Raw genomic sequence first — 20,312 nt, forward strand, 5'->3', positions numbered from 1 at the left:
TCGCTCTAGCTAACCAAGTACTGATTCTACCAGTGTTCTTCCTTATTGTTTGCTTAGCGATAGGCTCACTCATTATTACAAACACTGGAGACATCAAGGTCCAGATGTTGGCTGAGAATTATAGTTCTAAAAGAGCTTACCAAACGCTTTCACCACAGAGAGAGGCTGAATTCAGTTGTAGAACAAAGCCTCTTCCCTAGCAACCTCGGGAGGCAAGTTCACACGTTTTAAGGTTGGGTCGACTGATGGTTCAAGCAGTCTTGGGAAAACAAGTGTCTGTCTTACATTATTTGAACCACAAGCACTCATTTTCATCCTGAGGCATTTGAAACAAGCTTGCTGACAGCAGTGTGTTTAGTTGACTTGATGCAGGCATTTTCAGGCATCACCGAAAACGACGGGATGTGAGTTACTTCACACGCAGAGAAACCATGTCGACATGGCAACAACACCTCTCTGTTGTTGTAGTAACCATGTCTGGTCATTGAGTGGCAGTGTAGTTTTACAGAACTCAGGAAAGAGAACGACACATGGGCCTGCAATGTTGGCACTCACCAAGCTCTGGGTCGTCTACTTACCGCAGCAATTCAGCTCAGGTGGTTTGTATGTCTATAATAAAGAACCTAAAATATTTCATAAAGAATCGAGGATAAATGAAAAAGAGCTCTTCATATCAACACTGTCTCAGTACTACTGTTTGCTCACTTCAGCTTTAGGGTGAATGCTGCACTGCCACAGGAAATTCGGTGGCAACTTGACATTGCTGTGTAAAACGCCGCATCCGACAAAACGATGGCAGACTGACCAAACGATTGCAAAACAGGTGTTTCTTTAAGAACCATTTTAATGTTTTTAGACTTAATACAAAAAGCAAACAGCTCCAATGAAAGCTTGATGGAGACAAATTTAGATTCTAAAAAAAAATCCTGTCTTGGTATTGATGGTGCGCATGATTCTTTTCATTCACCTGTCGACCATTAAAGAGAAGGATTATCGTGTCGTACACTAATCTACAACTTGATGGGTTAAATTAGACCAATAAAGCCCAGCTATGAAACAAGAAATGAAAAAAGTGACCTCCTGGTTTTGGTGAGGAAGGGAAAGCACTGAAAACAAATGTGGTCTCAAGGCTGCAGCTCTATTTTCCATTTCCTCTTCGTCCTCAGCTGATCTCGGCTGGATTGTCCGTCTTTGTTTTTGATGATCCATTTTCATTGGCTTTATCAGAATCCACCTCGGTGTCATTTTCCGTTGGCCCCTCACCATCCTGCTGCTTTTCCACCGAGTCTTCCTGGCCTTCTTTCTCTCCATCTTTCCTCTTCTGTCCATTGTCTCCAAAGACTTCCACGCCAAGCATACGCAGGTAGTGAAACCTTTCATTTCGGGGGACAAAGGCTCGAATGGATGTCTTTCCCCTCCAGCCACACAGCTGGATGGGACACTGAGGTTCCTCTGGTTTGCTAGAAGACATCAAGGTGAGGTCAGCCAAACGGAGAACAACTCTACGTTTGAGATTTAAAAAACAACTTACTCCGAGTTTGGAATGTACTTCAACACAATGCTGCCCATCCCTGAAGAGGAGAAAAACATAAATGTAATAGACCAATAAGGTAGAGTCAGACCTGATTTGTGTCCAGTACACGACTATCTGCTTTCGACTGTCGACAGAAAACATTTCACAAACATTTAAAATGCTTGTATAATCTCAGGTCTAATCAGTTCACTGTGTCTTCCCTGTGAAAGCTACCTGCTAAGGAGAGTATTTTATAAATAAAAAAAAAAAAACATTTTTGTATCAGATCAAGGCAAATAATCTGGATAATCCCATCTTTAGCTATCCGCTTGTGGAGCGTTTTGAAGTATTATGTGAATTTCAAAACTAATGTCTATGACCTCATTCTGAAATATCCACGTTTCTGCAGTCGTCCATGTGCACGGCCATCCTACATGCAGTCTCAGTAAATGCTGCATCACTTCACTGGTGCCATGTTTTCTTACAGCAATGAGAACAGGTCCAGCAGTGCACAGAGCATTATAAATCAACTAGAATTAACTCCGCGCTGCACTCCACTCCAGTTTTGAAAATAGTCTTTATAAATTGAACATGAATTAGAATTCATCACAGGTTTTTGTTCCGCTTTGGAATGTTAAACTACTAATTTTAATACATGATTGAAATACTTTGTTAGATTACAATTTCATTTTTGTCTTTGATTTGTTATTTCTTTCCATCAAAGTTGTTCTCAGACAAAGATGATTATTTTAACTTTTTGGTGAAGCATTTATTCATCCTCCCGTCGCTTCTTTTTCAACAGGCCCACGTGCCTATCCCATCATTTTTGTACTGTGCGTGTCCAGCTACAAGAGAAATAGATCAACTTCCTGTTCCACCTGACAGAGACGTGGCATTAGCCAAACTAGGTGATTGGTCTGTCTGTTCTTCAGTTATTGCTGCTTTAATTTTTCATTCCAGGCCAGGATGCTCAAAATTTTGGAATCAGATTTCTGATTGGCCTGTATTGTGCCTGTACACCGGTCTCAAAATCCTGGATGAAAGCCTGACTGGACGTCCTCATTCTCTTAGCACAATCTGCAGTATGTCTGGGACACAAATGGCATATAAAAAGGACACATAGCATTTACTCCACATTTTGAGCAATTAAAACAAGTGTAACATGTCAAAATAATATTCAACATGAAACAAATATTTACAACACTTCACATATTTTCCATCTATATTCATTTCTATTCTAGTTAGAACAATGAATCACATTGGTGTGTTGGTCAACCCATATTTGGCGTATGCTGACTGGTCGACTATCCAAATAATTTACTTGTAGCCCTGAATAAAACTGTTTTGGACTTACCAATCTTTTTGGCCTGAGTGTGAGCATCATCCCCCAGGTTGCTGATGAAGGGGTTCTCTTGGGTCAGCAGAACCTTGATGTCCTCCACACTGATGGTGACGATCCTGGAGCGGATGTACGGCTGCAGCGTGTAGATGCCCTGTTTTGCCAAACACAGGACATGGTGTTACATGCTGACTGGGACTGAAGAGTGGCAAGTATAAGGAGTAGAAACGGCAAAGTGTATTGATTCAAAATTCTTATGTATGCATGTCTCAGTTATTTAGCCAAATTATATTTTGAAATTTAGGCAATTCAGGAAATTACAGATTAAAGTGAAAATACTTTTCATGAAAGGCTTGGAAGTTTAATTGTGACATTAATGGAAGTCAAGAGAATATTGTCAGATCAGAAACGTCTGACATTTTTAAAGAAAAGCATTTTCTCACTTCAATGAAGATCACATTCATCACAAATATCACCATATATAATCCATGACGAAATTAGTTACAGACGGGTACATTTTCAACCAGTCGCAGGCTTTTTGCTAGCAAGGCTTCTGAAACTCTAAAGTCAGTTATTGTCCTGAGAAATTAAGGCTAATCCCTGAGAGAAATTACCATTAAACTGGAGATTTCCTACAATAATGTGCACTTCAGAGAACAGCAAAACAGGCCCTTACCAGGATGGAAAGAGATGTTTCAGGCCCCAGGGCACAACTCAGTCAGTTGTTTTGTGAGACTAAAGACAACGGAAAAGATGCAGCCAATGTGATGGTCTGGGGGTGCTTTGGTGCTCAGAGGGAGGTGTGTACAAGATAAAAGGGAATTTGCCAGCTGTGGCATGACTGTGGCCAGCGCTTCACTGGAGCGCTTCCTCTGACAATCGGGCAACAACCAAAGACTTATTTAGGGACGCAGCAGTTAGCTGGTGTTTTGTCTGTGATGGCGTAGCCAGAACAGTACCCAGATCTCCACTGGCCTGAGCTCCTGGAAGCAGCTTGTATGGTACGTAAGAAGTGCCCATCAAACTAGTCTAACTTGTGGGAGGTGCTTCAGGAAGCATGGGGTGAAACATCTTCACAAAGTCTGACACCTAGAAAGCCAAAAGTCTGTAAGGCTGCAAAAGTGCTCCAACAGCATTTTTAACTGAAAAAAAAAATCATAGTTCCACACCTTGTTGATGTCTAAGACAATATTTCCTATTCTATTTAAGTCTTTGAGTAAAAGTTTTCGTGGGAAACAGAACCCAAGCCCAAACCTTTGAAAAGTCATGGTCAACCTTCACACATGAAGAAGTTATGCATTAAAAAAAGTCACATTGCCAGCTCTGTATCATGACAACACACACTTGACGGCAATAATAAACAGGTTGACTGAAGCCGTCCACAGCAGCACCACGGCCTCAGGTCTGTATTACACATGGGACATTCATGTGGCCCCGCTTATGATGCTTAGGGAGGAAATATGATTGGAGGCATTTCTCATTACCTCCTGAGCCAGCCTGAAAGCACAGCCAAATTCTTCACCATCACTGTTGCGTGACCAAACTTTGACTCCTGTGTTGATCACCTGGGAAAGAGAGATGAACTCAGCTGTCAAACAACATCATGGTTACAAAGTTTCATGCCATGCAAACAAAATTAACATCTTGACAGGAAACATTTTGTTTTCAAACGTCTGATGGCCGGGACGACCAAGAAGCTACATACTTTAACCAAACATTAATGGGGACATTGGGCAGAATCGACCTCAATAACTGCTAAAATTATCACTCCCACGGCTATTTTGTCCAAATAAGAGTGAGAAATAAAATGTTTTAATCTCAATTAATCGCACTAGAGCTGTGTTAACTTATGATTGATGGCTAATTAATCACACATTTTGAGAGTGGCCAGTAATGCTTTCTGCATGCAAACATTTGTTTACCCCAACAACCCAATGTAACATGCTGTCAAGAACATTCTTTAGAATAAGCTCAGAGGCACTGAAAAGGCTCAACAACATCTAACATTGTAAATACTATTGGCCACTCTTGTGCTGATAAAATCTTCCTTTAAGTTGTCTTTTTTTTGTTCAGTCTCCTCCCAAGATAAAAAGCCTCACAAAATGGAAACAGAGAAGCTAAAAGATATGGAGTAAGAAAAAATGTTTGGTTTAGAACGAAAAGCTGTTACTGAAGCACGGTGCCCTGAAAAAAGGGGGGAGAAATGGGCAAACATCAAAAAGAAAAACACACCACCTGCACAGCTGCTACTAGGTGGAGGACCAAAGTAATTTTGGATGGAAGCAGGTCCCATCTGTTTGGATTCTCTGAGCATTCAAACTCAAGAAAACATCAAGTCTGTATCCACTTTTACTGCACTAATAACACAGCTGTACACGCTCATTGAATTCATTCAACATTTGTGTCAGTGATACACTTCAAAAGCATTCTTTTTTTCCCCACACACACCTTCATGCGCTCGCTGTTGTTCAGCAGCACGTTGCGTAGCTCTTTGGAGACCATGTACAAATGTCTCTTCTTGCCCTCGTGAGTTCTGGTGAGAACGTTGAGCTTGGGAAAGTCTGGGGACAAATTGTAGAAAGTCCTGCAGAGAGAAACATTGTGTTTGATTCAGCACAGCTTAAAAAGGCATTTTTTTAAGCTAGATCTTCAAGACACAGACTGAATTGTGGTGAAGACGGGGTCATCTTCTGTGAGGAACACAAAAGGGTCCTCCTTGTAACCAAACAGCTTCATCTTTTTAGGAGGCGGTGGTCTGGAAATCAAAGAAAACATATACACTTTTCAAATGTGCATTTCATTATACTGTACATTTCTAATGTCCACAAGAAGGTTTTAACTTTGCAGAACACACTCAGTAAATGACAATGACAAAGCTTGTTTCATATAATTAGTTTTGACCATTTAAGACAAAGATTTAAGTGACAATGGTTAGTTGATATGAGCTGCAACTTGGGTACGAAACTCGTGCTTCATCACAGATTCCGACATAAGAAAGACAGGTCGAAGTGCAGATCAGATCTGCTCATTAGGTTCGAACAATATTTATGAGGCAAACAATTTTCTATTACGGTGTGGGTTTTCTGTATTTAATTCCAAAAAAGGTTCATTCAAAAATCATTCAAAAGGCCTCAGCAGGCCAAAATACATCACGGCCCCCAAAAAAATAATCTTCTGTTATGCCTCTTTTTTGACTGACATCTTCTGGCATTTTCAGTTTACTGCCACAAGCAGTCATCAGTTTTAGCTCACTAATGACAATGACATTTTGTTTTTCTGGAACAATTTGGCAAGAGGATGTGAAAAATCAAACTTCCCTAACAGTGAAAGTCAATAGCTTTTCTCCTGTACATGGATGTCCACATGTCCACAAAACACAGGTGACAGTCAAGACTGCAGAAAAACCTTTTGTCTGCTGTGTAAGAAAGGTTTACGAAGTTAAACGTCAGATACTTTTATGTGTATGAGACTTGTACATCGGTGCATCAAATGAATGCAACAAACTTGCATCATATTAGTATTAATATAAATATGGACAGAGCAGTTATTCACGCCTCACCACAGATAAATTATTTGGCACACACTTAGTCTTGAGTTAAATTACGCACCCACAAACTTTAGCTGTGGTGTCAGAGGACATAGCATCAACTTCCTCTTCTCCGTCCTCAGTGGGCACCTCTGAACCAGACACCTCCTTCTTCAACTGTGGGTTGTGGAAAGCTTAATATTAGTTCAGATCACAGAAATAAAAATGACATTTGAATGTATGAATTAAAAAAATAAATAAATGAAATTACTGTTGCAGACATCATTGAATACAAAACAGAAACACTTTTTTTCTTCAAGCACAAATTGCTAGCATGCTAACCAGATCTATGGGTGGTACCTCTTAAGCGAAACCTTTAAAGGCTGCTCTGAAAACATGCACATTTGAATCAATCAGTCCGTTTCATAAGGCTTGAATGAATCTTTGACCAGATAAAGCGGTTGGGTCAAGAGAAACAAAATTAAAGACGTAATCTAGTTCATCCTCAATGTGTCTGCTAAGATGTGAAATAATAAGCACAGCAATTTTTATGCATTATGCACAGTTGACTAGATTCCAAGGTGTGGTTAAAAAAAGCTCTTTCTTTAAAGATTTGCAATGAAACACAGCATAGATGTGTTGCTACAGCCTAACAAGCAGTTCTGGAATGATATATTTCGACTGCTGACGCAAATCCCACCGAACAACGCCGAGGGCAGGTAATTGTATTTGATATTCATTTCTTTCATCTAAATTCTAGAGTTTCCTTTTTTCGAAGTCTATTTTAAAATCGGCAAGAGTAAACTGAATGTGAAATTTCGGCACAATAGATTCTTTTTCCATGTCTCACTGACTTTCCCAGACTCTTGATCGCTAACCAGGTTACTCATTTTGACCAAATCAATCATGGTGAAAGTGGCAGCCACCACTTACTCAACTGCTTTGCCAACAACACAGATAAATAATAAACATTCATGCAGTGATTTCATCACAAGCAGACATATAATCCTGGGAAAATGATTGTCTGACAGAATGAGGTGAATTATGAGCGGGATTAAAATGAGTATGGGTTAAAATAAGTAATTTTAAAAAAGTTAAATGAATGCCGACTCAACGCTGCCAGCATTATCATCATGGAATTAGAGGCCAGTACCTTGGGGAATCTTTTGTTCCAGGGCATGGCGGCCTTCTTCACCAGCACAGCCACAAAGAACCCTCCTGTGTTCTGGTGATGTGGCAGGATTCTCATGCTGTGAGAAACGTACATTAGAACCCGACCGAAAACGACTGCCACATTACGAGTGTTGTGACGATAACAAAGTCACCCTGTTCATTTATTGTCTCTTACTGTTGTGAAGTCTATGGTGTTATTTTTCAGCCTCCTCAGAGGCTCCCACTCAAACGCCAGACAACAGCACCCTCTTTAGGAAGCTGTTTGTAACTGAGGTGCGGCTCGTATGACGTCATGAAAAATGCAGGCGTTTGTCAATCTTGCATTATTCCACAGATGCATATTTTATAGGGGTGTTACGAAATGGTGACCTCACCAAACGATAAGAAAAATACGAAAAATACGAAATACCGACAAAATGAAAAAATAAAAAGTAAAAGAAAAAAATGAAAAGAAAATGAAGACAACACATTTGAAGGAAAAAATGTGACTGCAAAAAATCTAGTGGTTGTATTTTGTCTGCAAATAAAGCAGGTTTCAAAACATTTTACTATTTTTTTATTATTACATCATGAATAGATGGACTCCAAGAGTTTTACAAAGATTCATTGTGAACAAAATGAACACCTGACAAATACTACCTTGGACATTGATATAACAATAGTGAGTTGTTAATTAGAAATCACAAAGTAAGGTTACTTGCAACTCACTTAATGTGAATAATCCCTTTTAAATGTAATATGTCATCAATTTCGACAGACAGGTGATGAATTTGCATAAAATGTCAATAAAATTTGACATCAATGAAGACGTGAATATTTTCGGGAGTCCAACACAATGGTAAGCGCATTTGAATAAAAAAAAAAAAAACGCATTCTTTTCAATTACTATTATCTTCCACAAAGGTTTGTTGCAACCATAGGCAAAAAACTACATATTGAACGCCAGTGGAGTAAGTTTCTTTCCATAAAACACAGTATATTTCTGGATCTGAAACACCTTAATATCTATGGGATGTTCTTACCATCTCTCCAAATGCATGTTTGCCAGTTTTTCTGGGTCTGTTGGTGGGAACATGGTGGGTCGGATCTGAGTGTGCCGGCTGGTGGGGACCTCAGACCAGTCACTGAACCACTGGCCTTCCTTGGTCATCAGCTACAAACAAAGTTAAAATGATCGCAGGGCATGGCATGGCATGGCATGGTATGGCATCGCAACAGGCCTAACACATTATGGAAAAAGTACATTGATATGCAAGAAATTCTTAATTATTAACATTATTCATTACAGACAGAGGTGAGGAAAAGAACAACAAAACTGAATCAAAACATTATTAATTAAAAAAATAAAATAATGTAAAAGGTGAAAACATTTTTTGTCATTTTTTTGCCATTACATTGCTAAGAACTTAGCAATGTAAAGTGGTTAAAGCAACACAACGTCACTCCTGCTATTGGAAGGCAGTTATACCAAACCAGCGATTAAATGTTTTATTAGTGGTTCCTCCGAGTAAGTATTGTGTTGATCATTTGAGAGTTTGCGTGCCATTCAAGCCTTCTTTTTTAATGAACAAGAGTGCAAAGCCGTGAAGGAGCTTTTTATAAAAACAGAATGATGTTCATGGCCATTTTGGGATATTTCTGTAAAATTGTGACTTCACGAAAACAGATGAGTTTGGAAAATGACCGATGAAATCATTGTGACTTCCAACATTTTGTAAAATATGATTTTTAATTTTATTTTCATTGTACTTTAATGTCTGAACTCCATCAACATTAATACGTAACTGCAGCTAATAAACCATAATACATTTATCTTGATTAAATTTTGGCGTTCACAGCCGATGAGCTTAAGAAGCCGCAGTACCTTCCAGGACGTGACACCAGGCATCCACTTTAAACCTGGGACATCTGATGAGCAGTCAGCCAACTCCAGAGTTCCTGGTAATATGACGAAAAAAAAAAAGAGTTAGTTGACCATAGCAGCTTCAGATGGAACATTTGAACATGCCTTGTTTTCAGTTTATTTTATAGTAAAACTTTCATTTCAGTAGTTTCAATGAAATACAGGTCAACACTGATCTTTAAATGATACTATAAATGAATTTTATTGATCTCATTAACTTTCAGTATATTCCTCCTTGTCACCAATTAAATCGGACTTCAAGTACTTGCAGAGTCAGATTTGGTTTTAGTATTTAGCGCCACCTTCAGTCAGAATCGAGAACCTCGATTCAGAAAACTCAAGTATTACTAATTCATTAAGTTTAATTGCCACAAAAAACTAACATTTTTTTATGCTTGCCACGTACAGATGTGTTCACTTGCTGTCAGGACCCCAGGAAATTCGAGTATCCAAAAAGAAGCAAGAGCTATTCAGTAATTTGTTCAATGTAAGGGTAGTCATAACCTCTTTACAGATGCATTTTTTCGGTGGGTTCGTGTCAGGTGATTCGAAACCAACAGTAACACATCTAAAATGAGTATAAAGCACAGACAAACATTTTATAATTTGTGTAGCTATGACTAATCACAATTAAGAAATATATTTTTTTATATTGATCGTGTTATTATTATTTTTCTTAAAACCCTTTACAATGCACTAAAGAAACAGTTTGAATGTGAGAAATGAGTTGGCTACCTTCACTCTTCTCCAATAGAGCGGCTACAACAGCTTCGTCCTCTATCGGGTTCAGCGAGCAGGTTGAGTAAACCATCCTCCCTCCCACTGCCAACTGCTCCACTCCACGGACAGCAATACGCAACTGCAGCCTGATGACATACACAATCCAGAACACAACAAACACGACTCACTTTCCACCTATTTATTTTAGCTCATTTAATCTGGGCTCGGTTTCAGCAACCATAAACTCTCTTTTAAAAAGCGGTCCATATATGCTCTCACCCATGGAGGTGCAGACTGTTGCTGGTGGTCCACTTCTTCCACACATCTATGTTCTTCCTCATTGTGCCATCACCGCTGCAGAAACAAAAAGTGATTACAATCATTCAGAAAGTAGGATAAAATGTGTTGAGAAAGAGTTATTATTACAAATACTAAAAAGGACAGAAGTAGAACAATTTGTTTGCAGGATCCTGTTTGATTTTGTACAATCAGTTTAATTCATCATATATTATATATTAAGTGCAGTATACAATTAAGGCAAAATAGAAATAATGGATTTCAATTTTAAAAACCTGTTAACGTTATTTCAGAGCACTTAAGTTGTGCATAAAAGCTTTATCAACATGGTGCCAATGTTTTGTCACCACATACTGGTTTGGCACTTCATGTAACACAGTCGTATAATATACAAGAAGTTAATCTGAATTTGACTCTCTAAAAAGGAAAAAAAAAATCAACTCAATTACTTTAGCACTGTTGACCAACAGTCTAACTGACCTGCAGGGAACGTCACACAGAATGCGGTCATAGAAGAGGATTTCCTTCTTTCCATCCACGTCGATGTGCAGTTTTGGGATGCAGGAGGCGTCGTGATTGACCACCATGATGCAGGGGCTGTTCAGACGCTTGGCCTGATGCACCAACAGGTAGCAGCGCTTGTTGTCCACGTCGTTGGCAATGACAAACCCCTCTAATGAACAGAGAGACATCACACTCAGCATACTTGAATTTGTAAACATACACCAGAGTATGGTAATAAAAAATGTAAAATGAGTGTGTTGTCATCTTTCAACCTGGAAATGGCACATCCATGTCTGCATGCAGCATCTCAATTAATTGCGCCGTTTTTGACCCAGGAGCAGCACACATGTCTAGGATCTGAATGGTGGGTGGGAGGAGAAGAGAGAAAAAAAAAGAAAAGAAATCACAAGAAGAATGATGCTACTTTCATTCACATTCAACATCTGTTTGAGATTTTTGTTCCCAAACACACCGAACATTCATTTTACCTTGTGATGGGGCGCGATCTTCAAAAGGACAGGAGGAATCATACTGACAGCCTCTTGTCGACTGATGTTACCCTGAGAAATGAGAAACCGGTTGTTATTCCGAGCCACTGAGGAATCATTAAAATACTCTGGAATCATTAAAATACGTTAGTATCTGATCCTCGAATTGGTTCCTGACTGAGGTCTGACACCAACTTGCTGCGCGCCCCTGGCTCCATGTCACCACCTCTGGCCAATCGCAACAGTCATAGTCACAGAGGAGTTCGAGCCGCGATAGATCGTAAACTGTTCAAATCGGAGTGTTTGTGTTGTTTGTAAAGATAACGCGTCTATCATACGGCCAAAGCCCTTTGATATCATTGTATAATGATGAAAGAATGTTCCGTGTTTGATCTGTGACACCTTCCAGCTCACAGCTGGGACTGTCAGTTAGCACAGAGCTAAGTGTTGTTGTTGTAAGAAGAGATTGATTTGTTTTTAACAATGTCACACAGCTCACATCTGCACTACTACAGTGATTTTTTTACAGTGATGTAGAGAAGTATCCTGTCTGTCTCCTCAGGAATTATGTGTAGTCTCCTGCACCAATAATAATAACTACAACTGACCTAGTGAGCTGCCTGAACGTTTTAGATAATTAAACAAATGAGACGTTTTGATCAGACATAATATAGAAGATAAATATGTGAACACTGATGATTTTAAATAAAATCTATTTCACAGGGACCAATAGAAAGCTCAGTTTTAAAAAACAGGAACTCTGTCAACTGTTTCATGAATCATTCTTCACAAAGTTATTACATGTTCCTGGATTATTTAGCAATATATTAATAAAATATATGGTGTCACAATAAGATGATTTCACAGTGGAAATGATATTACTTTAGGTTAAATAGAAATGCAGAATAGGTAGCCAAAAACGAAAATAATCATAAAAGTTGCATAATTAGTCGTATAATTGGCCACAACAGACCATAAAAGCAAACCACCCAATAAAAATTAAATGGGTGATTATATGGACTCACAGACTCTGTCTCACTGATCAGGAACTGGTGGAACTTCTCAAGCAGTGGAGACTTTCTGATGATCTTCCTGCTCATGTTTGTCTGCCAGGCCTGCTCATCTGGATACCTGTTCATCAATGGAAGTCACTTGAGACTATGATCACAATCTCACTGCCCGGATGAAGAAAAGAGAAGTTTACCAGGTGAGCAATTGAGGCGGCTCAATCTTCTGTCCGTCAATCTGCAGGTCCTGAATGTCTTTGAAATACTTCTCCCTCAGACAATGAAGTATCTCTTTGGCATGGCTGGTGAGCATAAAGTGACTTTAATTACAGTTCGGTTTGGGTAGGCTAAGGTGATATTATTTTGTTTAACTTCCAGTACCCTTGACCAACATAGTTTCACTTATATCACCATTATACGGCTTTGTAAGATGATGGTTGCAGTGATAAAAGGGATGGTGAAATCCTTAGGGTGCACCTCACCTCTTGTATCCCGTAACTCGGATAGTTACTGGCAATGGTTCCCTCATGGTTTCGATGAACTGATCAAACTCTCCTTCAGGCACCAGGCCCAGCTCCTTGTAATAATGTTCAAAGAGTTTGTTTTCTTTAACAATGTCAGCATAGCCAGCTCCCCACCCCTGTAACACATCGAAAACATTGTTTGATGATGAAAACTTTTTACCCTGGATGCATCGTGACTAAGAAACATAATAATGAACACATGCTTAGGAAATTGATAACAATAATTATGTATTATTCCCGCAGCTGCTACTAAACTATACTCATTTTATCAACAAAACCGTCACGTGGAAGCACATTTATAAGGTTTTATTGACATATGTTTGTCACCATTAAATCATTAAGATTTATATTTTCAGTCATTGCATAATGCTGAATATTAAACACGCAACTCATTTGACAAAACTGTCAATTAAACAGCCACCGCAAAACAAACAAAATACAATAAGACACACAAATGCAGTGAGTATGGAGTCCAGATTGACATCACAAATCCACATCGTGATTTTGCTTGTAATTTTGATAGCCATATATCATCATTCAGAGATTACAGGATACGGGTTACAATACTCCTCACAAACTATTACCAATACAAGCAAATATTCCAGGATAATGAGTAGCCTACGAGTAATAACCAACGACAGCTATCCCTCTTCTATACTCTTCTTTGCTGATCAGCAAAGTTTCGGATAGAATACTATATAGCTTTTAGCGACCGCTGAGTCGCTCAGCAGGAGATCTAGCAGCTATTTTGCACAACGAAGGCGTAGCTCTGAAGTCTCTTTTATCTAGTTTACCGTTATATCGAAAAGAAATCAGTCAATCTAAGCAACGAGGTCGGTTGAAGGAATACAATTTTCTGCAAGTAAACATAGGGTGTGTTAAAGCTAAAACTTCGTGTGACTTTCTGCTAACAAAGCGTGGTTAACGTAAAGTGCCTGACTGGGCATATTGAACACTAACATACATCTGTTACGGCGTTATACAGACGCCAATAACAAAAAGTTGACATTTAGCATTAGCCGCAGTGCAAGCAGGGAAAAGCTTACAGAGTCTCTGTCATCTCTGCCAGGTGGCCGGTTCTTCTTCTGTCGGTTTTTATTTCTCCCCATATTGGTGCAGCAGACGACTTTTGATATATATCTGCGGATCAGCGTGAAAACTCGGCAACACACGAATATGAATGAGATGACAGACACTGATGGCTTGTCTGACCAATCTGTTCCACCCCCGACACGCGTTGCCTCCTGCCCACGTGAATGAGGACCGTCTAGGCTGCCCACATACCGCCTGACTATAAAATCATGTCACGCGGATTTAAGTGAAAACACCGTTATGTTATGGCCATAAAAATACTACTTAATAACAGCTTACTATACTGCAAACATTAGAATAAAAGCAAAGTATTTTTATGCCGTACAATTAGCGTTTGAGTGTTAATGGCAAAAAAAACTAAACATTTTATATATTTTTATGAATCGCAGAGTCTTCTTTTTCCTGGCTCTAGCAATGAAAATGTATTTATTTTTCCGGAAATGTTTTCATTTCATTTTGCTGGTAAGGTAAATAATTAATTAAACACGTCATGAGCAATCTGATTGGCTCAAAAGATCTAAAGCGACATGAGTACGTTAGCATTGATTGGTCGGTATTTTATGGGCGTAAACGAAATTGTGTGTGGGTAAGTTGAATAATGATCCGATGTTACAAAATACATCCGACTGGAAGATAGTCAAAGAGCAACTAGCTTTCGAGTCTTTGGCAACTTCTCGCTTTTTGCCGTCGTCATGGACTCTCTCCTGTCAGCGCTCTTTTCCTCCGAGGAAACCGAGCTTCATTTTTTAAGGTACATGGCTAACTTCATGATTTTCATGACGGCCTGCACATTAGTTTCGCTTCTGAAAGAAAATGTTCCCTATGGTCGGTATGCGAGTAGTAAGTATGGCTTTCCAGTCAACGCCAAGTTTGCGTGGTTTGTCCAAGAACTGCCTGCTTTCTTGTTGCCTTTGCTCCTGGTAATATGGTCGTCACCTGCGAAGATGTCCCGTCTGCCAAATCAGCTCATGATGTTGATGTATTTTTGCCACTACACACAAAGGTGGGTCACAGTTAAGCAATATTCGTCATGTTTATTTCTATGTACATTATAATTGCGCCTGGTGTTAATCGTTGTTGTTCTCTAACAATTGTAGGTCCCTTATTTATCCCTTTTTAATTCGAGGTGGTAAACCAACACCGTTCCTGACATTTATCATGGCTGTTTTTTTCTGCATCTACAATGGCTACATGCAGGTCAGGTACCTGAGTCATTATGCAGAGTACCCTGAGGATTGGGTTACTCATCCATTCTTTATTACAGGTATGGCAGTCTTCTTTTGTACTCAGTTGATTACAGGCATAGGTGAATGTGATTCAAGCTGATGTCGTTTATTATGGTTTATTGACATCCGTGTTGCTTCTGAAAGGTCATTCTGCACATCTATCCAGGTCCGTCATGCAACTGTGTTGCATGACGGACGGTTGCATGAAGATTAGCTCCTATATGTGCTCTACTACTAAACGTGTGTATCAAAATGAAAGCAAAAGACATTGTGAAGATGCTAGCTTGTCCCTGAACGAAGTTTTGTCACCTTCACCACAACAAAAAATGACGGATGGAATTTTTGAATATCTATTACTGCAAGTATGATTCAAAAACGCAGCACACAGCTAAGCAGTGCTATTTTTGAACCATCTCCAGATGTTCAACTGGTCCACCTGGTTCCAGTATGCGTTGTACTGTTCACCCCTGTTGTACAAAATGTATGCAATATATGCATTCTCCCATTTCTATTGCATACTCACATTTAGTACTGTCAACAGAACTGTGCTGGTTAACAAGCAACGCCAAACCAATTCAGAATTAAAAGTTTATCTTGGGTGAATTCAGTGGCTGCTCTATTTGTTGACAGGGTTTTTGCTGTGGTTTGTGGGCTGGCTGATGAATGTGCACTCTGACCACATCCTCAGGAACCTGAGAAAACCAGGAGAGACTGGTTACAAAATTCCTAAAGGTAAGCAGCCCAGTCATCTTAACACCATACAGAGCAACTGACCCAGGGTGTCCTATGAAATCTATATCTCCTGAACCCCATTGTATTAAATGCATTTAGAGAATGTGATGCACATTCTGCTGATTGTTTAGGTGGTAGTCTAAATTTGCACAATACTCAAGACACTTCAAGTCAGACTGATGTCACTAGACAAGAAGTTTGTGGAGGAACCTTTGCTTGTCTTGCAATGTCTTTAGTGAAATTTGCTCAGAAACCAAACATTAATTAAACAGAACCGGCCCAATGCATGAGGCTGAAAACGTTTTGTGTTTTTGTAGTGCTACATGTGTCAGCCTGATCTTAAACACCATAGATCAGTTTAGCTGTAATAGAGCTCGTAACTCTGTTAGGCAGGTGGTCATTTTGTAGATGAGATTGGGCAGTAGCAATGAATAGTATTTCATAAGTCCGCTCAACTATGGCATTGTGTTGAGACAGTGATTAAACCTGGTGAAGGTTTTGTGGATCACATCATGATGTGCTCCATAAATGTTGCTGCACTCTATTCAGAATTTCGACAGTGCACATCTCGACAGCACACTGAAGAGTTGTTCCTCGTGTTCCTAGTTTTATTCTGTTGTATTAAAACAATCTTCCTTGTCTTGACTTGGAAAGCCCACAATCCTAGTACCAATTGAAGAATCTATCTAAAGATAATTAAATGAAATTGAGAGAATCAATCATAAGTGGCTTCAGCAGCGTGTTGTTGACTGGACAGGTTATTTGTGTCGTGATTGGACACGCTGTCCTGTTAAATCTTTCAGTTTTCAGTCAAAATATGAACAGTTGTGTCTGGCCATCTCCATCTATTCAGCCCTGACTGCACTCTCCTCTTCACCTCTGTGCTTTTAGGTAATAGATTCAAATCGCTTTCACTACATCACCTCCCTGCATCTCCAGGTTAAATTATTATTATTAAATTATTAATTCTCACTGTTAACACTCACCGACAATGAAGCATTATTACATGGAGGCCTGCAGGTGACCTCAAGTGGCCTCTTGGCATATTTTAATCATGATCTCTACATAGTAGATTTAAAGTAAATTTTGTTCTAAAATTTGTTTCAGGAAACCTTTTAAGGGTATGTGTTAATCTGACTGAATGATTCCACAGGTGGCATGTTTGAATATGTATCCGGAGCCAACTTCTTGGGAGAGATAATTGAGTGGGCGGGCTTCGCTCTGGCCGGTCACTCTGTTCACAGTTTAGCCTTTGCCATCCTCACAGCAGTGGTACTGTCCAGCAGGGCGTTGGCTCACCACAAGTAAGATGAATACACGCCACCCGCAATGTCTCCATTTCACTTTTTCTTTCTTCTGTTTTCAGGTGGTATCTATCCAAGTTCGATGACTACCCCAAAAGTAGAAAGGCTTTGATTCCGCTTCTGATTTAGGGATAATCTAGAAGTTTTTTTTTGTTTGTTTTTTGCTCTTTCGTGATCACTGACACAAATGGACATGGCTCTTACACCTGCAAATTCATTTGGCCATTTACTGTGTATGTTTGTTGCCAATTCATGGTGGAGGATTTTCCTAACATTGGAAAATTTAGCACCTGGAGGAAGGGAGTAGGAATGGCCTATGTTTGTCCAATACTCAGCTGTTACTGCAAGCTGGAGTAGAACCCTTCTTGCTCTTCGACTCATAACAAATGGCTTAGTCAGCAACTCTCTGTCCAGTCACTAAGGTGCCAATAAGGTGGCTCAAAGGTCTATTCAGGACCACTGGGTAGATACACGTCTCATGCAAGTTACTGTACAACACTTGCCTGAAAATAGATGTGCCTGAGGTGAGCTTCCAGTTCTTCTTTTTACAGAAAACGCCCTGCACTCCTGCCAAGGACCTTCTATCAGACCACTTGCTGACTTTCTCATTGGAATTGCGATCTTTGCTGCTTGGCCACATATGGACTTCTAAAACCACTGTGTATCAAAATGTAGTATTAAAACACATTTTAAGCCCAAGTTAGTTTTGACTTCAGTGTGTTTACGGCGGTGTCTGCAAATCAACAGACTGGTGTGGTTATACAACACACCAACAAAATAAACAGTACCTGCATTTGCAGTTGTGCACGAGGACTTTTACTTCATCAAGGATCTTTGCCATGTTAATATCGGCATGTTTAGAGATTAGATATCTTTTTAAATGAAAATTCACACTCCTCTGAAGCAGATACATCGTTTCAAAGATTAATTCCGACCAGGTACATTTTAAATAAAGATGGCTTTTGATTTGTGACGTCACATGGTTTGAAACCAGAACACAACATGTATGTATAGCTTTGTTTGATTGTATTTTATTGTAAAATAATGATTGCTTTTCTACCAAGCACTCGCCCAAGCCTTAGGTAAAGTAGAGAGCTTAAGATCCTGTTTCCCAGGTGTACTGTTTTGATTGGAAAAGGACGGGAAAAGATTATAACAAACATTTTTTTGAGCGTTACAACAGTCAGCAATTAATAGGAAGTGTACAGACCTTTGCTTTGAATGACGTCAGCACATCTGTGGCCACAGGACATCACTAGTGATTTTGGTCCACTCTTCTTCCAGTCTTTTCCACAGTTCAGTGGCTGTGGGGGGTTTCTTGGCCATAACTTTGTCCCCAAGGTTTTTCCAGAGGTTCTCTATTGGGTATTCAAGGAACTGTTTCACCTGTTCAAGGAACTGTTTCACCTGTTTTGTTGTGCGACAGAGAGCGTTGTCCTGCATAAACACTGCCGGCTCATTGGGTGATGAACGCATGAAAGGAATCATATGTTGTTGAAGAAGGTTCTTGTAAACATTTGCATTTACTCGGCCATGTAACTGTATGAGAGGCCCAACTCCTGCTGCAGAAAACATGCCCCAAACCATGACACATCCTCCACCTTTCACTGACTTCTTCACACACTTTGGGTTCAGTCTTTCACCACTTTTTTGCCGAACATAATGTTTCCCATCAGACCCAAACAAATTAAACTTACTTTCATCACTGAAGTGAACTTTGGACCAGTCTGCCTCTGTCCACACAACATGCTCCTCAGCAAAGGTTAGTCCAGCCTTTTGACCGTGTTCAGCGCTGAACTGGTGAGCAATCCCAGCTGCAGTGTTGAAATGATTGCCCAGTGACATCCTCCGCATTATCCTGTCCTCTCTTGCATTCGTCTTTCATGGATGACCAGCCTTCTTGGCGGACTTGAATGAGATTGTGATGTTGTAAAGATGCAATATTCTTGAAATCACTGATTTGCTATGGCTGACAGGGTCATCCCTTTGGCCTTCAGCTGGACAACGTGCTGCCGGAGGGTTTCGGTCACTTTAGAACGGCTCACCATCTTGCAGAGTCAGAGAAACTGGAAGTTTGTCTGCCAGTTAAATAGGGGTTGTCAGGTAAGCAAGGAAATTAGCAACAGGTGCCAGAATAACACCAATAACTAGGAGGTATCCTGAAGTGTTCTCTAATTGTGATCAGTCTTTTTTTCTAATATGTCATTTAAGTTTTTTATACTGTGCTTTCAGGATATACTTAACTCTTGAAATGTACTTAAAATATTGCTCTTTTAATCCTGCTTGGATAATTTCAAATATGATTATGCAGTGACCTTGAAATTTAGTGAATTGCTACGTCATCTTCCTGGAACAATCCAACCATATATACCAGAGATCAAATGATGTACATTCAGGTTCCGTCATGTAAATGGCGCTCCTCATCTTAATTCTGTAAATCATTATGCAGTCTCATTACTATTCAAGTGACATAAAGTGTCAGCACATCATGTGATCGGTTTTCTTCACTCATTTCCTGATTTATCATTGCTGGATTTGGCCTTGCCATAGTAGTTGACGTCTCCCAGTCATGGGAATGATACAAAAATGTCAACTCTAACATGGCTGCTTAATATGGCTTTAATATGCTGTTTGCTTTTCGGTTGATGCTAGCCGAGAGATAATTGAGTGGACGGACTTCGCCATCTTCACAGCAGTGGTGCTGTCAAGTAGGGCTTTGGCTCACCGCAAGTAAAAAATAAATAATACAAATAAAATATATATATATAATTGTGCCGCATTTTAGCATATATATATATATATATATATATATATATATATATATATATATATATATATATATATATATATATGAGCAGTTTTTTTTTTTTTCTCACTTCCACATCCCAGAAGATGCTTGTTACATTTACTCTCTCTGCTGGTGGTCCATCACCGTGCTTAATGGGCCAGAAGATGGCTGCTTTG

At 39.5% G+C, this 20,312-nt stretch overlaps 2 protein-coding genes across 2 annotated transcripts; one reads left to right on the forward strand and one right to left on the reverse strand.

The window, feature by feature from the left end:
- Positions 1–858: 858 nt before the first annotated feature.
- nsun2 (NOP2/Sun RNA methyltransferase 2) lies at positions 859–14,235 on the reverse strand. The gene is made up of 19 exons (XM_053862448.1): positions 14,041–14,235; positions 12,953–13,110; positions 12,668–12,772; positions 12,489–12,594; positions 11,464–11,535; positions 11,248–11,332; positions 10,952–11,144; positions 10,454–10,528; positions 10,190–10,320; positions 9,416–9,489; positions 8,574–8,704; positions 7,532–7,628; positions 6,461–6,555; positions 5,515–5,607; positions 5,301–5,436; positions 4,337–4,417; positions 2,868–3,006; positions 1,532–1,571; positions 859–1,460 (listed from the first exon to the last, which is right to left on the reverse strand). The coding sequence occupies exons 1-19, from the start codon at positions 14,101–14,103 to the stop codon at positions 1,163–1,165; spliced, it is 2,172 nt and encodes a 723-aa protein (XP_053718423.1). The 5' UTR covers positions 14,104–14,235; the 3' UTR covers positions 859–1,162.
- A 428-nt stretch (positions 14,236–14,663) lies between these two features.
- srd5a1 (steroid-5-alpha-reductase, alpha polypeptide 1 (3-oxo-5 alpha-steroid delta 4-dehydrogenase alpha 1)) lies at positions 14,664–19,704 on the forward strand. Its single transcript, XM_053862540.1, has 5 exons — positions 14,664–15,089; positions 15,184–15,350; positions 15,943–16,044; positions 17,198–17,348; positions 17,411–19,704. The coding sequence occupies exons 1-5, from the start codon at positions 14,779–14,781 to the stop codon at positions 17,475–17,477; spliced, it is 798 nt and encodes a 265-aa protein (XP_053718515.1). The 5' UTR covers positions 14,664–14,778; the 3' UTR covers positions 17,478–19,704.
- Positions 19,705–20,312: the final 608 nt, after the last annotated feature.

The sequence above is a fragment of the Synchiropus splendidus genome, chromosome 4 (genome assembly GCF_027744825.2).
Source record: "Synchiropus splendidus isolate RoL2022-P1 chromosome 4, RoL_Sspl_1.0, whole genome shotgun sequence".
NCBI lineage: Eukaryota > Metazoa > Chordata > Actinopteri > Syngnathiformes > Callionymidae > Synchiropus > Synchiropus splendidus.

What these genes read in the sequence shown, in the direction of transcription:
- nsun2 (XM_053862448.1), bottom strand. Translation starts at nt 14,103, where the DNA reads ATGGGGAGAAATAAAAACCGACAGAAGAAGAACCGGCCACCTGGCAGA. An exon ending in CATGGATGTGCCATTTCCAG is followed by an intron (nt 11,145 to 11,247) that starts GTTGAAAGATGA and finishes TCTGTTCATTAG; the next exon opens with AGGGGTTTGTCATTGCCAAC. An exon ending in CCCGTCTTCACCACAATTCA is followed by an intron (nt 5,437 to 5,514) that starts GTCTGTGTCTTG and finishes TTCTCTCTGCAG; the next exon opens with GACTTTCTACAATTTGTCCC.
- srd5a1 (XM_053862540.1), top strand. Translation starts at nt 14,779, where the DNA reads ATGGACTCTCTCCTGTCAGCGCTCTTTTCCTCCGAGGAAACCGAGCTT. An exon ending in TTTTGCCACTACACACAAAG is followed by an intron (nt 15,090 to 15,183) that starts GTGGGTCACAGT and finishes TAACAATTGTAG; the next exon opens with GTCCCTTATTTATCCCTTTT. An exon ending in TCATCCATTCTTTATTACAG is followed by an intron (nt 15,351 to 15,942) that starts GTATGGCAGTCT and finishes ATTTGTTGACAG; the next exon opens with GGTTTTTGCTGTGGTTTGTG.